The following is a 14,255-nucleotide window of genomic DNA, read 5'->3' as shown; positions in this document are numbered from 1 at the left end:
CGTGTGTTTGTGTGTGTACTTGTGTTTGTGTGTTTGTGGGGGCGCGTGCGTGTGTGTGTGTTTGTAGGGGTGCGTTTGTGTGTGCATGTACGTGCGCGTGTGCATGTACGTATGTGTGTTATCGTGTGTGTGTGTGTTTCCAGCCATAGTTGTTCTGGCTACTTAAAAACTTTTGCACCACCACATATAAGTTGTATTATGTTGAAGGTTTTCCTATCTTGTAATTTCACAATACTTTTCAAACTATTTCATGTCCACTGTGGGACGAGACATTCTCTCTATGATACAGGATTGACCTGATTTTCTGCGGACTCGGTAAAGAAGGTATACTTTACTGTGTAAAAAAGAGAACATGCGGAAGGTAAGCTTGGAACCTCGCGATGACTCCACGGATCATCTCCACTTTTAGGAACACCCGAATAGACATGGCGAAGCAGTAGAGCAGAAGAAGCGTTATACCAACGTTACATAAATGCTATTGTTGAAATGCATCAATAAGTAGCTGTAGTAAGTGATCGTTTATTGGAAGAAACAGTTGCAGAAAAAAAAAAGTGGAAGAGACTGCAGGAAAGGAAGAAGTTAGCGGCGATTGTCGTTGTAACTGAAGCGCAGATACCAAAGGATATTGCAAGTGAGACCTGCGAAATCCTACAAGGTGTAGGTAGGGTTAAGGAAGACAAGATGACAATCACCATGTTCGTAGCGCGAAGTCATCCGCAATGCCACGAAGCCCCAGACCAGTGCAAATTTTTCGGGAACGACGGATGTGCTCTAATTCTAGATAGCATCGTAGACAACCTATGCTGACAGCTTCGACGGAAACATCGAACTCCAGTCATACTATAGTAACGAAACGTGTCTAGATGATGCCTGAGCGACATGATGCCACCCCACGTCGAGAAAAAAAAACTACGAAAAGAAACCGTTACTGTAATATTTTTACTTTCTTTCGTGTTAGCATTTATGAAAAATTTGCCGCAGCTCACACCTGCAAAAGCGTCTGCGTGTGTGTAGGGGACTCTAACGGCGAGATCAAGCTTTTGGCTGAGCTTCCATCTTGTTTGTACCGCAAGTTAGCCAACGCCGCTTTTGTCATCGATGGTGCCTTCTTGAAGCTACTAGTCTATTTTGCCGGCTTCGTGAGAGTTGGAATGAGACTTACCGCTGTCTAGTTGGCGGTCTATTTATCCATCTACTGCGAGCATTGGAACGCACCCTACGAAGCTTTCTTTCTGAGAAACATTCTGTAGCTTCGTGCTGCGAATGGGTGGTCAACAATTTCACTTTCATATCGAAGAATGAGAGAGCAGTAATGGGAGAGAGAAGACAATGAGAGAGAGAAGAAAATGCACCCGAACGGCGTAACATCTACACAAGGAGAAAGAGTATGAAAAGACAATGAGCCTCACCGAACCCAAGGGGCGGGTTCTTGTCGGAGGCCTTCTGGAAAAGCCGAACCTTGTCCGGCGACCAGGCGATGTTCTCCTCCATCGATGGAGTCATCTCGATCGGCCCGATGTCGTCGCCCACGCAGAACACGTCGCACGCTTGCTGCGAGCGCAGACACGTGCGCCGTTCGTAAGCTTCGGGAACGTGATTCGCAAATAGCGCAGGCATTGGAACCACAAATGACAGCAGCCCTATGCGGGAGCGTCATAACAGCCTTACAAAAGATAACAGCAACCGTACAAAGCTGCAGTTGTGCGAACATACATTATTTGCCCTAGGAAACAATGATTACCACTTTGGAGTTGATGTTTTCGTGCGAGCAATTTTTTAAGGAATGATAAATGTGGCTTAGCAAAGCGTTTTCTTGGGTTAACTGGTTCGTGACTCCTGAAGTGGCCCCAGTTCCGCGTCTTTCGTTCGCCTGTGTGTTGCTTTGCGTTGTAATACAACTTTTTTTTATGAGCACAGGAGCTTCTGTCTTGCTTTTCAGTATACTGTACCAAACATGCTGACCTCACAAAAAAATTTATATGCGTAATAGGGCACTACATCGTCAGCACTGCAAGTGGCTTTAAACATCAGTGAAAAAAAAAAGAATGTACATTACGGTTCGGATAACTCAGGCCCTAATGTACGTAAACCAGAACTCTCCAGTACGTGTCATGAGCGCTTCGAGCACTCGCGACACTAGTTTTACAAAAAAGCCTCACTGCAAGCGTTATTTCGTCGTTAGGGACTTATGAATGGACGTTTTCGCCTATAGCCACCGTAAGCAATAGAAATGAGCGTGAACGTGAGAGGCACACCTCGAAGACCATCTTGGCCCACATGCGGAACGACTGTTCCTGCCCGCGCAGCTCGTCTCCGGTGGCCAACTTGCAGATGCGCTCGCCGCCCAGGTCTCCCAGGATCTTGTCCACGTACTTGCCGTACGCGCAGAAATTGGGATACGCGCTGGAGCCCAGTCCGAACACAGCGAACCTGCAAAGAGTGGGTTGCGTTGATACACCTTCGGAATGCACCAGTCATTCGCTCCCCGTCCGACACCAAACAAAGCTTCGAAGTAGCCCGAAAAACACGGGAAAACGTATCGAAAGTGGACGGAGTGGGGTTGAAAAAAAAAAACAAATGAAAAATATTCACTGAGAAACGACATTCGAACGAACCCGACACGGTGGTACAATGGTTGCGGGGTTCGAATGCTGACCCGCAGGTAGTGGGATCAAATCGCTGCAGTGGCGGCCACATTTTCGATGAAGGTGAGAATGCTTGCGGCCCGTGTGCTTAATTTTAGCTGCACGTTAAAGAACCCCAGGTGGACTATATTTTCGGAGCCCTCCACTACGGCGTCGCTCATACTCATATGGTGATTTTGGGACGTTAAAGGCCAACAGTTATTATTACATTTTTACAAAGATCAACACTTGAACGGGCGATGACTGATATCACATGCGACCACTGGCATTGTCTTTTGTTATCCGTGAGGATCTGAGTCTTGGCGACTGAAAAAGGCCTATTGAGTATGGCCGTCATTTGGCCTGCAGTAAGCTTGAATAAGAGTGTAATGCTAAGCGGTTAGATGTGCAGGTTGTGCTATTCCGTGCTTACCATATGAGAGCAGATGACTATTGCTTCTTTTTAATCGTATACACAGAAGTATCACAACACCTTGAACGCTGTAAAGTAAACAGTTTCGGTGCTATCTCGGAGAAAGAAAGAAAATATTAAAAATCATCATCGTCAGCCTGACTACGCCCACTGCCGGACAAAAAGCCTCTCCCATGTTCTGGCAGTCAACACAGTCCTGTGCTTGCTGCTACCCACTCAATACCCGCAAACTTACTAATCTCATCTGCCCACTTGAGTTTCTGTCCCCCCTCACCCGCTTACCTTCTCTGGGAATCCAGTTAGTTACGCTTAATGACCAGTGGTTATCCTGCCTACGTGCTATGTGCCCGGACCACGTGCATTTGTTCTCTTGATTTCACCTATAATATCCGCAACCTTGGTTTTTTTTCCCCTGACCCACTCCGCTCTCTTATTGTCCCTTAAGGTTACACCTATCATTTTCCTTTTCATCGCTCGCTGCATATTACCTTTATTTCTTATTTACCAATCGTCAGTGCAGGGTAGCAAACGAGAAATTTTCGTCTGGTTAACCTTCCTGCCTTTAACTTCATCCTTTTTTTCTGTCTCTCTCTTGCCTTAATATATAAGGTGCCCCAGCTATATCTCAAGCCAGATGTAAACATATGCCGAAGCCCTTCATATGACGGGGTGACCAAATACATAATGCTGACTATTGCACTGATTAAACCATGCCATTATCCTTTTTCTTCCTAATAGCATATTTAGGGATTCTTATTGCACTAAACTGTGGCGCACAAAAGCGGGCAAGGAATTCTAGTGAGTAAGTTGTAGGTCAGTTTGCAAAACGTCTGATCAGAGACCTTACGTATTTCTATCCTTTCAGTATCATTATATTTCTGCTTACTAAACATGCCCCCATAATACCTCACATGCTTGAGCACTTATGAACGCCGTGATTGCAGGGTTCCCTAACGTTCCCCGTGCAAACTACCACAGAACTAGGCCAGGTGTGCTGCCTCGACAAGACAGCGACCATGTTGCTGGTGCCTGTGCGATGGCGCACGTTTTGCCAGCCACAGCACAAGCTATAACGGCTGCTTCTGCTTATCGCTGTCATCACCTGTCATGAGGGAAGCATATCGTTTGTACGAAAAATGATACGAAACAATGAAATCACCGCGATCAAGGCTGCGAGCAGGTTTAAAGTTTTTTTCTTATTTTGTGGGTCACCCTATACTATCAATAATTATTATTCTGACTTGACTTACCAAACCCACGACCCACAATACGTTTATAAGAAACGCTGTAGTGGAGGACTAGGCTGTTAAATCAGGTACATTAATATACAAAACATCAAACAAATGACCTACATACTCTTGCTCGGCGAGTCGTGAAGAAATACACTATTTGGATCAATGTATACGTGCTACCTTCCGCGCTCAACGTAAATACTGGCTTCTGCATAATCCATAGTGTTCACCGTGAAACAGTCTAACCCCCCCCCCCCTTCCACACGAACTTGCGCGCTTAGAGGCACAATACGAGTAAAGCTTGCAACAACAACAACAAAAGAAAGCTCGTTTCCTTCGTTGCGTTGCGACTTGGAATTGCACCTTCTAGGTTCCCGGTCCGGTCATTTGCTATGCTAATCTGCCGAGATTAAGTTGTTACCGTCGAGCTAAAATCGGATGATGTACGAAGCCAAGAATGGGGAGCCTTGAGCTAGTGATCTCTTTTTTTGGGAAGATCAGAACGTGTTAAGAAGAGTACCGTGTAATGAAAAGCGAAAGAAGCTAGAGGAATAGCACGTGGGGCTTGATGGTTGCACACTGTAGATTCGGCTGCGAAATCAGGGAAGCAGCACGTGATGTCGCAACCGGATTCCTCTATCCACGCTTCGCGTTGGTTTCGTTTCGCAATGTGGAGAAAAAAACAAAAAAAAAAACAAACTTGGTGCCTCGATTCCGCTTTGCACTTTCATGCTGGGAAGCGGACCTTCATTTCCGTGCTTACGAGCGCAACAACTTCACTTGCTACCGGCAAGAACGAAAGTCTTGCCTTCATATGCAAGCAACAATAAAACGCGGCAACGGGAAATGAAAAGTGACCTCGATCGAAAGTCACCCTAGTCACAAACAGCTAATCGCCGACAAGCCCATGATCAAGATCGAGAGTGGATCAATTATTGAAAAACTGGGCATACAAAATGCATGTTACTGGCATACCTTCGCGAGCCACTGACGCCCGATTTTTCACGTACGATGCCGAAATATGCGAGTTCACTTTAAAGAAACAAAAAAAGTCATTTTGTTCCCATTGCGCGAAGCATTGCCTACTCCAGTTCTCTCGAAAACCATGACCCATTCAACAGAGCTCCAATACACAGAGGTTCCTGTTTATTTTATTGCTCGGATACTGCAGCCGATTAGAAAAATTTGGCCTACCCTAGCAGCTTCGCCAAGCAATATCTAGGCACGACGCTTTTTTCGTAAAACTGATAAGGGTTCGAACAAAGAAAGTTGTCATCCACTATTTACATGCGAGTGACCTTCAAATTGAGCGCGATGCAGTAGAGGCATTAGCGGCGTCCCTCGTTTCGCGCTGCACATCATTCGGATCATGTCCATTCACAGTTAGCTTTCCTTATCAGCCCTTAAAACTGCACGAGGGGACGCCATACGTTTGAAATTTGATGCGTCTTCGCACACGCTGTGGCCTGGAAACTTCTGATAAGCGACTATGCACGTGGGAAAGGCATACTTCAAGCAGTTATTGTTCTTCGATACGAGAGTTAATACTACAGTAATCCGACCATAGGAATTTTCGCAAGAGAAGTTGTTGGGACCATGATCTCGAGAGACATGCGCTTTTGGCTCCACCAGAAAATTATATGTAATCTGGTCAGTTTCCGGAATTCTCGCCTTTTCTTTTTCTCTCCCCGACTATCTCTGGAAACAAAGATGCTCGGAGAGGGGGGAAAGGGTTAAAAAGAAAAGTGGCGCTGTTTCAAGTGGCCAATAAAGGAGAGCGCCTAAAGTACCATGGAGAAATAATCAGAAGAACAAAAATAATAGAATATAGAGATTTAGGATAAAGAATATAGAGACTTATGAAGGTTTAAGCGCTTCTCTGAGGACGAGCTAGCCGTAATGATTTAGACTTGACGGAACATCGCACATCGCGCTTACACAGTCACAAAAATAAGTGTTTGCCGTCCACTCTGTCCCAAGCGTTGGATATACACTAAAACTGACGGCGTTCCTCTTATTTGTGTGTCTAACTAATGCACTAAGAAGAAGAAGATAGACACAACAACTAAACGCTGTAGCTGTGGCTTTTAAGGATTGTTTATCTTGCTTGAGAGTGGCGCACAAAGGAGGCTCCACATATGGTAGTGCAATCACCGCGGTCAATTTTAAGTACACTTGCCGCCCATGCCCAAAACGAGATTTATGAGCCATTTCAGGCACCAGCCGTGAAAAAAATGTGTGTAGATACGTCAGGCTGACAGATTCATTGAACTCACTCAATATTCTATTTTAATAATCATGTTATAGTAAATTGGTTTATGCGTGCTGTAGTAATTATTCGTAGTTTCATAGTAATTACATATTTCTTTATACCGAAGACGCTCTATTTTTTTTCAAACAGAATCTAATCTCAAGCTAGAAATAAACTACCGATTCGTCTTTGGTTACGTCCATGTGGAGGAAAGAAAGAGCCCGCTTTTGTGAATACTTGCGGGAAAGGCCACGCCGAACTATTTTTCGAACGTGGTAGTTCTCTCAGAAATGAAGTTATATTCAATATTATACACTGCAAAATGAAATCAACTGAACACTTATTGATCATGCAGGAGGTTCAATTCATCCGAGATTCTAGCGCTTTTTCATCTGATAGTCGACAAAAATAGCAAAACGAAGCGGTGTAGACAATTGCGTACAAATTGTGTCTATTGTATACTGGACACAAACGTTAGTGCAGACCGAACAAAATTATGCAATGCTGCTATTGCCTGGCTGATGACAGTGTACGCTGCATTGGAAAAAAAAAACGTGGTGATTAGCGCGTGACACGTGGTGATTGGTGTCGATGCTTTCGTTTCTCAAGGATTATTTTCTTGGCTTACGAGTTCTTTTAATCTCAAGCGAGAGCGGCATCCTGTGGTCTTCTGCCAAAGTAGAGCTTTTTTCGGTCCCATTCCTTCTCTTCAGAGGTCAATATCGCGACGCCACTTTATCTACTACTCAGATAAAGACAATAACTGTTGGGGTTTAATGTCCCAAAAACCCTGTATGATAACAAGGGACACCGTATACGGGGGGGGGGGGGGGGCTCCGAAAATTCCGACCATTTAGGGTTCTTTATGTCGGCGAAATCGGCGAAAAATGTGGAACTCACTTACATTCATGAAATATATTTCGAGCTTTGGAATCACTAAGACCAAAATTTTCCTGATCTGGAATCACTCGGAGTCACACTCACAGAAATTTTCTTCAACCGGGCCCACTCGGACTCAGACTCACCAAAATATTACTCACCCAAACTCACTCAGGCTCAGACTCACTGTTCAGTCTGAGTCTAAGTGAGTGCTATAGTGAGTCGACTCATGAGTTTCTTAGCCTGGTGTATATTCCTTTTAAAACCAATATCTCATGTAATCGGTGCTCTTCTTGTCGCCTTTTGGTATAGTACCGTATAATAGGAGTGGTCAGCGGTTGCAAACGAGTAAGGGCATCTTCTTTGGAAGAGACGACAATGTGAGATATATTTATCAAGAGCATCTTTGGAAGAATTGGCGGGGGGGGGGGAGGTTAAGGTACCGCCTTGCGTAATTCACGCCCATATGGATGAAAACATTCATTGGGACAGACGAAAAACTTTATTGATTCACGCCTATGATCACTAATTATTGCTATGGTGTATGAATGATACTGGTTTGGCATACGTGTGAGTAGACGTGAGCGTGAACGTGAATTGAGGTAAGGCTGATAGTGATGCTGTCGATGACTAGATAAGGTCATAGGTCGGCAAAATAAGTGGGGCTCACTCAGACTCACCGAAGCTTTCCTGAGTCCGGACTCACTCAGACTAACAGCTCGATCTGAGGGTGTCCGAGTGAGTTAACGCATGAGTGAGTTGGCCGACTTATGCCTAAGTATAAGTACTCGGGCCTCTAGCCGTTCCACCCCTCTCCCCCCCCCCTTAAAGTGCGGCCGCCACGGCATGGATTCGATCTCGCGACCTGCGGGTCAGCACTCGAGCACCATTAACACTAGACCACCATGGTGGGTCGCTATATGCTAAGATCCAGCCCCTCGGATCATTGGATTCCTTGTTCTTCAACGTATACGTAGTCCACATAAACTTTGGTTGATTTCACCAAACGTGTAAGGACATGCTGTATTGTTTTCATATCCGAAAGCAATCGTGGAATAGACCCTTGGCTTTTTGGATTCAAGCAAAATGCGACAATCGAACGCGAATTTGCGAAACTGAAACGCACTCAAAAAGACGAAAGGAGGAGCAAACTCACCTGACGTTGCTGAGGGGTCCAAGGTCCGACGCCTCGTGAGGTGGCGGCGGAGAACCGACGTCATTCTCGGAGGCATTGACGCTGTTTTTCCGCACGAAGGACATTGACGTCGTCCTGGGTTGGCAGCACAAAGTCAGCCAGCGCCGCCTAACGCCTCACGCCTCTCTCTCTCTCCCCCACTTTTTATTTGACTTCCAATGATGCTTGAGTTAGTCTGAACGCAACCTTCAATAGGTGGTGTCCAAACCAAAATATAACGTACCCTAACTTAATCTAACCTAACTATCGAAAGATAACCTAACCGAACTGAAGCCAGTGCAACCTAACATAACATAATCTTGCCTTACTTAACCCAATGAAACCTAACATAACCTAACCTAACCTTAACCTTTCTAACGATAGTTTCCTATTTGATAACAATGAAAATTGTTCTGAAATGCCTCGTGTCTTTTCTCTGGCAGCATGCTAAGGAAAGGAATTGAAGGATCCGAGAAAACGTAATGATTGTTCTATTTCGGACCACAAGTACATGTGGTCCGAAATAAAACAATTATTACCCTTTAGTTGTTGCACCCTTTTTGCACCCTTTTGATGTGTGCACCCTTTTGGTTCCGCTTGTAAAGTGCTCAAATGATTCCGCTTGTAAAGTGCTCAATAGGGTGCTCAAAGGGTATGCTGAGGGTGTTTGCACCCTTTTGTACACCCTTACGGGTCAGAATTGGCTAAGAGTGCACCCATTATTTGACGAATGAGCGAGTTGGTGTACATTAACGGCACGACGTAACAGTGCCTAAATTAGCATTACTTATTGAAAATGAGACTCCACAACACGAGCGCTGACTATGAACTGATGTACTAGCGGAAAGCATTCGCGCAGGACAACTCGTTCATACGCCCGCAAGCGTTAATCTTTGGTAGAAGATCGGTCGTACTCCGAACAAACTGTTGTTTGGGCAAAACTACCATGTAATGTTGTAAAAAGCGACAATCCTCGTGTGAACCCGCAATTGAAGGTATTCAATTCATTCAATAAAGGGTAAATAGGTTGATAGTAGGCGCTGGTGTCAATATGTTTTTTTTTGGATCCATGTACTAATTTTTCTTTTTCACGAGTTGGGTGAATAGCATGTGCTGTCGAAACCACGAGGTCAGCCAGTTTGATGCAGTAGTAAGAGTAACGTGAGTTTGTACTGTTACGTAATTTATTAACAGATGTACAAGAAATGTGGTTCCGAACCACATTTCTTGTGCATTTTTTCTAGTGTACCTCCCTGCCTCCTCTCTTTTTCTGCTTCCTTCCCCCCTCTTTACCAGGTTACGCAACACTGCTTGACTTTTCTTCTCGCGCTGTTGCGTTCTAGAGCGTCCTCGTAATATAGGCATATATGGCGTGCAATTCATTCAAACGTCAATCAGAATGAAAAAGCTTCATCTTTGTTTTCGGAATCACCACAAGAAGGTGGGACACAGAATAAAGGGTACACTTCAAAAACAAAAAAAAGAAACTACATAATTCATTGTTGTAGTTATGTCAAACGATTTGCATAATAAGCAAGATCAATCAATCAGTCGTGTGACAATACTTTTAAGTTTACTGAGTAGCTTAACCTCGGATAATTAAAAGATCAGGAGAGTATCATGTGCTGACATTGGAACTGACATCATAATCTTAATGTAACGCTAGACACGTCCACATGTCATGTATTACAGCTGTTTTTCACAACGAATACACCGATGGTCGACATTACACAGGCTTGAGTTAAAATAAATTAGCATAAAGCCAGCTAGGGTAACCTAATCGAAAAGATTAATCTCATAATAAGGGCACATTGCAATATGGCTTGTGAAATAATATCACTGGCGGTGACCAAAGAGCAGTTTTGGAAAAAAAGACATATCTCGTCGTTGCAAGCAAATATTGATTACGGCATTAAATTTGGTTAAAAAAGTCGTTTCAAGAGCAGTTATTGCGCGAATATTGATGAAGGAATAATAATATCATCTTTGTTATGATCAGTTGAGTCCACTCATAATGATACTATTTATAATGGTGTATCAGAGATAATAATGAAGAACGATGACCTCATATACTGTGGTATGAGTTCTATGGTAAAAGAAACCACTTAATACGACGCTCCAGTGCCGCGATATCGGATATAGCGATTGAATCCAGCTACAGTGCGCACAGAGTATGACCCATGTGAGCCGACTGCGCCATGCTGCGGACAATGGGGAGGCGACAACCATGACGGCGTGGTTGAGCAGCCTAACCAGGTACTGTCATTGCAGGAGGCCCAACCGATTATGAAGTCCCTCCGGGACTTTGTTTCTCGAAGGACCTTCCACTGAGCTACGTGGAGCATGTAGATGCTTTTGAGAAAGATACGCGCCCGCTAAGCGTGAAGAAACTAAAGCTGGCAGACAATGGCTTTTCTGCAAACAATTAGTACGTAGTGCAATACTTTACTTGCATGCAAACTAAATGTTTTGATGGCTCGGCCACCTTTTTCGCTTTCTGGCCGGGGTCGTCTGCGCGCGGGCTTATGTCGTGATCGAACAACGGGGCTTATGGTTGCCGCACTATCGCGGCAATGATCAGCACGTGGCTTGTGCCCCCACAGCAGGTGGGAGCTTCTACGGGCTGCGCTCTCCACACGAAAAAAGAAAAGGTTCCCAAAGTGTACCTTGAGCAGCCGTGTTCGGTTACGCCAGCGTTTTGTATAGTTACGTGAGATAAGATCTAAATGAGTTGACTGCCAACTTCACTTTCTGTAAACTTGCAATTTGTCAGCATCGCTTTGTAAAACATTGGAATAAGTTGCTATCGAATTCATTGTTTCGCACCTTTTAGTGAAATGTAACTTTTTCCTCAACCCGCTACTAACAATTATCGGTTATAGCAATGGGACTTCATCGGTACTTTGTTTTCGTTATAGGTGGACTGAACTTCAGAAAACTGTCGCCACTTACAGACATCATTACCTCGTTATTTCTCTCCTTTAACAATATATCATTTAATGAAGTTATTATAAAATTGAAGTGCTTCCAACTTACTTTGAAGAGAAGGCTAGTATTTTCTTAGCGAGAATTTCCTTCATGTGACAGAGGAAACACGTTGAGTGTCATCGGTGTTCAGCTACCTACACGGCCTCGAATATAGCTGATCATGTGTGTGTGAAACGAAAATTAACTGGCTTAAACAATAAATGAGATAACCACACGTTGTTCCTCGCGTTCGTTACTGATAAAAGAAACTCTCCGGCGAATATCAATAACTATCTACGTTGCATTCAGGGTCTGTGGATCTCGAAAGCCAGAACATCAGGTTAATAACAAAACAAAATTTTCCACTAACGTTTTACTACTTGGAAGCGCTTTCACTACTCAAAACTTCAATTATCTCTTTTACAAGTGGTATAGTACTGTTATTTTGTTCTTTTTTTGTACAGGTGTTGAATGTTAGCTTCCGGTAGGTCGGACCTATTTTGAAAGCTACAAAACAAGTTTTCACTCCGAATAGATTTCGTGTACACATATCACTCCTTTTTGACTTTAGTGATTGGCTTTAAGCCCATTGTACTTTCGCAAGGTACAGATTACCTCCCAAATTATTGTTCTTTTGCGCAGAGGTCAAATTTAGCCGTATTCCTCCAAAGAGCGCGTTTACTAGGGTTTAGGTGTGTGAAAACATTGTGTGCAGTGCATATTCTACCTTTACAAATAAATGCGTGCACGGTTCTCATCGTATTCTCAATTAGTTTCATATCGCTGACATCCGGCGCATAGCAGATCATGCCTTGCACTTGTGGCATACGTGACGCGATCACTACTTTACGTCAGTGATAACAAACTGATTTGCAGCGATAAGAAGCCTTAAGCGTCAATTTCCATTCTATTATAGGACGGCTGACGTATGACAGCGGTACATCCTACGGAACTTTGTTAATGCGGAAGTCCAACTAAGCGCCTTGCCCGATTAAACCACTGTTCATTGCTGCAAAAGGCCAACAGTGGACGTTGGGCAAGGGTGCATTCTTGAACTCTAAAAAATAAAGACAAAAAAAGTGGTGTGTGCTACCTTTTTTGGTGAGTCCACGTATGCGCCTCTCCTCAAAGAGAAACGCTAACTCTCTTGCGAGTTCCATTACTTTACGACGGGAGTCTGTGGATCTCCCAAGAGAGATCGCGCGTCTTTTTAAATACAATCATGTAAGGTGACAAGTCACGACCCACATACACACAAGTCAATGGAGTAAGATAAGGGCTTTGTGACTCTATTTATTCTCTTTTGAGTGTACTTTTAAACCACAAGGGAACGACATGTGCGGGGCACGTCTGTGAAAGCCCATACGTGGATATTTTCGTGCTCGTGCTTCTCATTAGTCGTGCTCTGTAGCAAACTATAGAACAAGGAAGGTGACTACAAAGGGGGATTTAAAAAAATTCTGGAATAGAAATGATTGCCCAGGAGTGAAGCCGAGCCTCTGGCAAGATGGCGGCGGCCATTTTACTAAGGACATGATAAAGTATCACTGTTCAGCTATCAAGAACGGAGTGTTTCTCTCACACGCCAAATGACTTTAATGTGAAAACTTTATCGGGTCACATAGTGCTCCAAGCGCGTCTTAGTGTTACTGATATTCCTTAGTAAGCCTCCAATTGGAGGCAAAGTTTTTTGCAGATTCAGTCACCCATACTCGTATATGTGTTTTGTTTCGTCGGGAACAACTATATTTTAATAAAGAACTAACGTAGCATTTACATAACATATCAAAGCCACTTGATCTTTAAGTGGACACTATCAGAAAAGGGCATGTTTCCGTTATCTTGGCAGTGGCAAAAGCTGGCTTCACTTCTGCTGGCAAGGCATTGCGGGAGCTTCCACTCCAGCCTTTTTTTTTAATCCTCCTTGGTGACCCCACGTTCCACTTGGAGCGAGTGGACGGGCGAGTGAGTTGGTGAGTGAAGGTACAGAGGGTGCACCACAAACACAGCACGAGTCACAGTGAGAAAAAGATAGAGAGAGGAAAAGATGTAAGGAAGAGGAGATGACGAATAGGAAATGAAAGACTCCTTACCTAACGTAAGATCTGAAACAAAACAGACACCATCAAGGTCAAACTACAAATGAAAATACAACACACTCGACTAACAATTAAAAAAAAACAAGGACGAGGTTAGCGCAGAGGTATAGGTGAGTGATCAGAGCAAGCAGGTAAAAGGGGACATGCGCAGTGATAGTTGGAAACACCATGCACCTAGAAGGGCGTGCATGCAGCATGCGTGGCAACATTGCGTGCGCATTTATTATTACATTTTTTTCATGCGTCATAAATATTGCACCAGAAACATGCACTCGGGCTTCCTTTTTACTACAAGGGCTGGACAGAAGCCTGAAATACATCCAAATTCCGTAAGCAAGAGGCATGATTTCTAAGGCGCTCTCTTTCAAGTATCGTCATGAACCCGTACGTCACTTTAACGTCGTTATCGCTGGAATTGCACAAAAAACAGCCCAAATAGAGTGTGATGAACATAGTGATATTAGTAATGTAAAAAAACCCTGTAAAATTTGGTATGACCTTGCATATAAGCAACGTGCTTTCACTCTGTGATTATCCCTGGAAATGAAGCTGCATTAATCGGAGGAGGCAAAACTGATACCCCTAGATGCGTTCAC

General features: G+C 43.9%; 1 protein-coding gene across 2 annotated transcripts in view; it reads right to left on the bottom strand.

The window, feature by feature from the left end:
• Window positions 1–14,255, bottom strand: part of Nos (Nitric oxide synthase) — a 421,671-nt gene that overhangs the window by 31,073 nt on the left and 376,343 nt on the right. For both annotated transcript variants that reach the window (XM_075889681.1, XM_075889682.1), the window contains exons 15-17: window positions 8,576–8,689; window positions 2,256–2,430; window positions 1,410–1,551 (exon numbers count right to left, since the gene is read on the bottom strand). In XM_075889681.1, coding sequence (XP_075745796.1) covers window positions 1,410–1,551; window positions 2,256–2,430; window positions 8,576–8,689 — 431 coding nt within the window. The remainder of the gene's footprint in view (window positions 1–1,409; window positions 1,552–2,255; window positions 2,431–8,575; window positions 8,690–14,255) is intronic.

The sequence above is a fragment of the Rhipicephalus microplus genome, chromosome 3 (assembly GCF_043290135.1).
Source record: "Rhipicephalus microplus isolate Deutch F79 chromosome 3, USDA_Rmic, whole genome shotgun sequence".
Classification (NCBI taxonomy): Eukaryota; Metazoa; Arthropoda; class Arachnida; order Ixodida; family Ixodidae; genus Rhipicephalus; species Rhipicephalus microplus.
The sequence above is the reverse complement of the archived record's forward strand: the minus strand, read 5'-3'. Positions and strand labels throughout refer to the sequence as shown.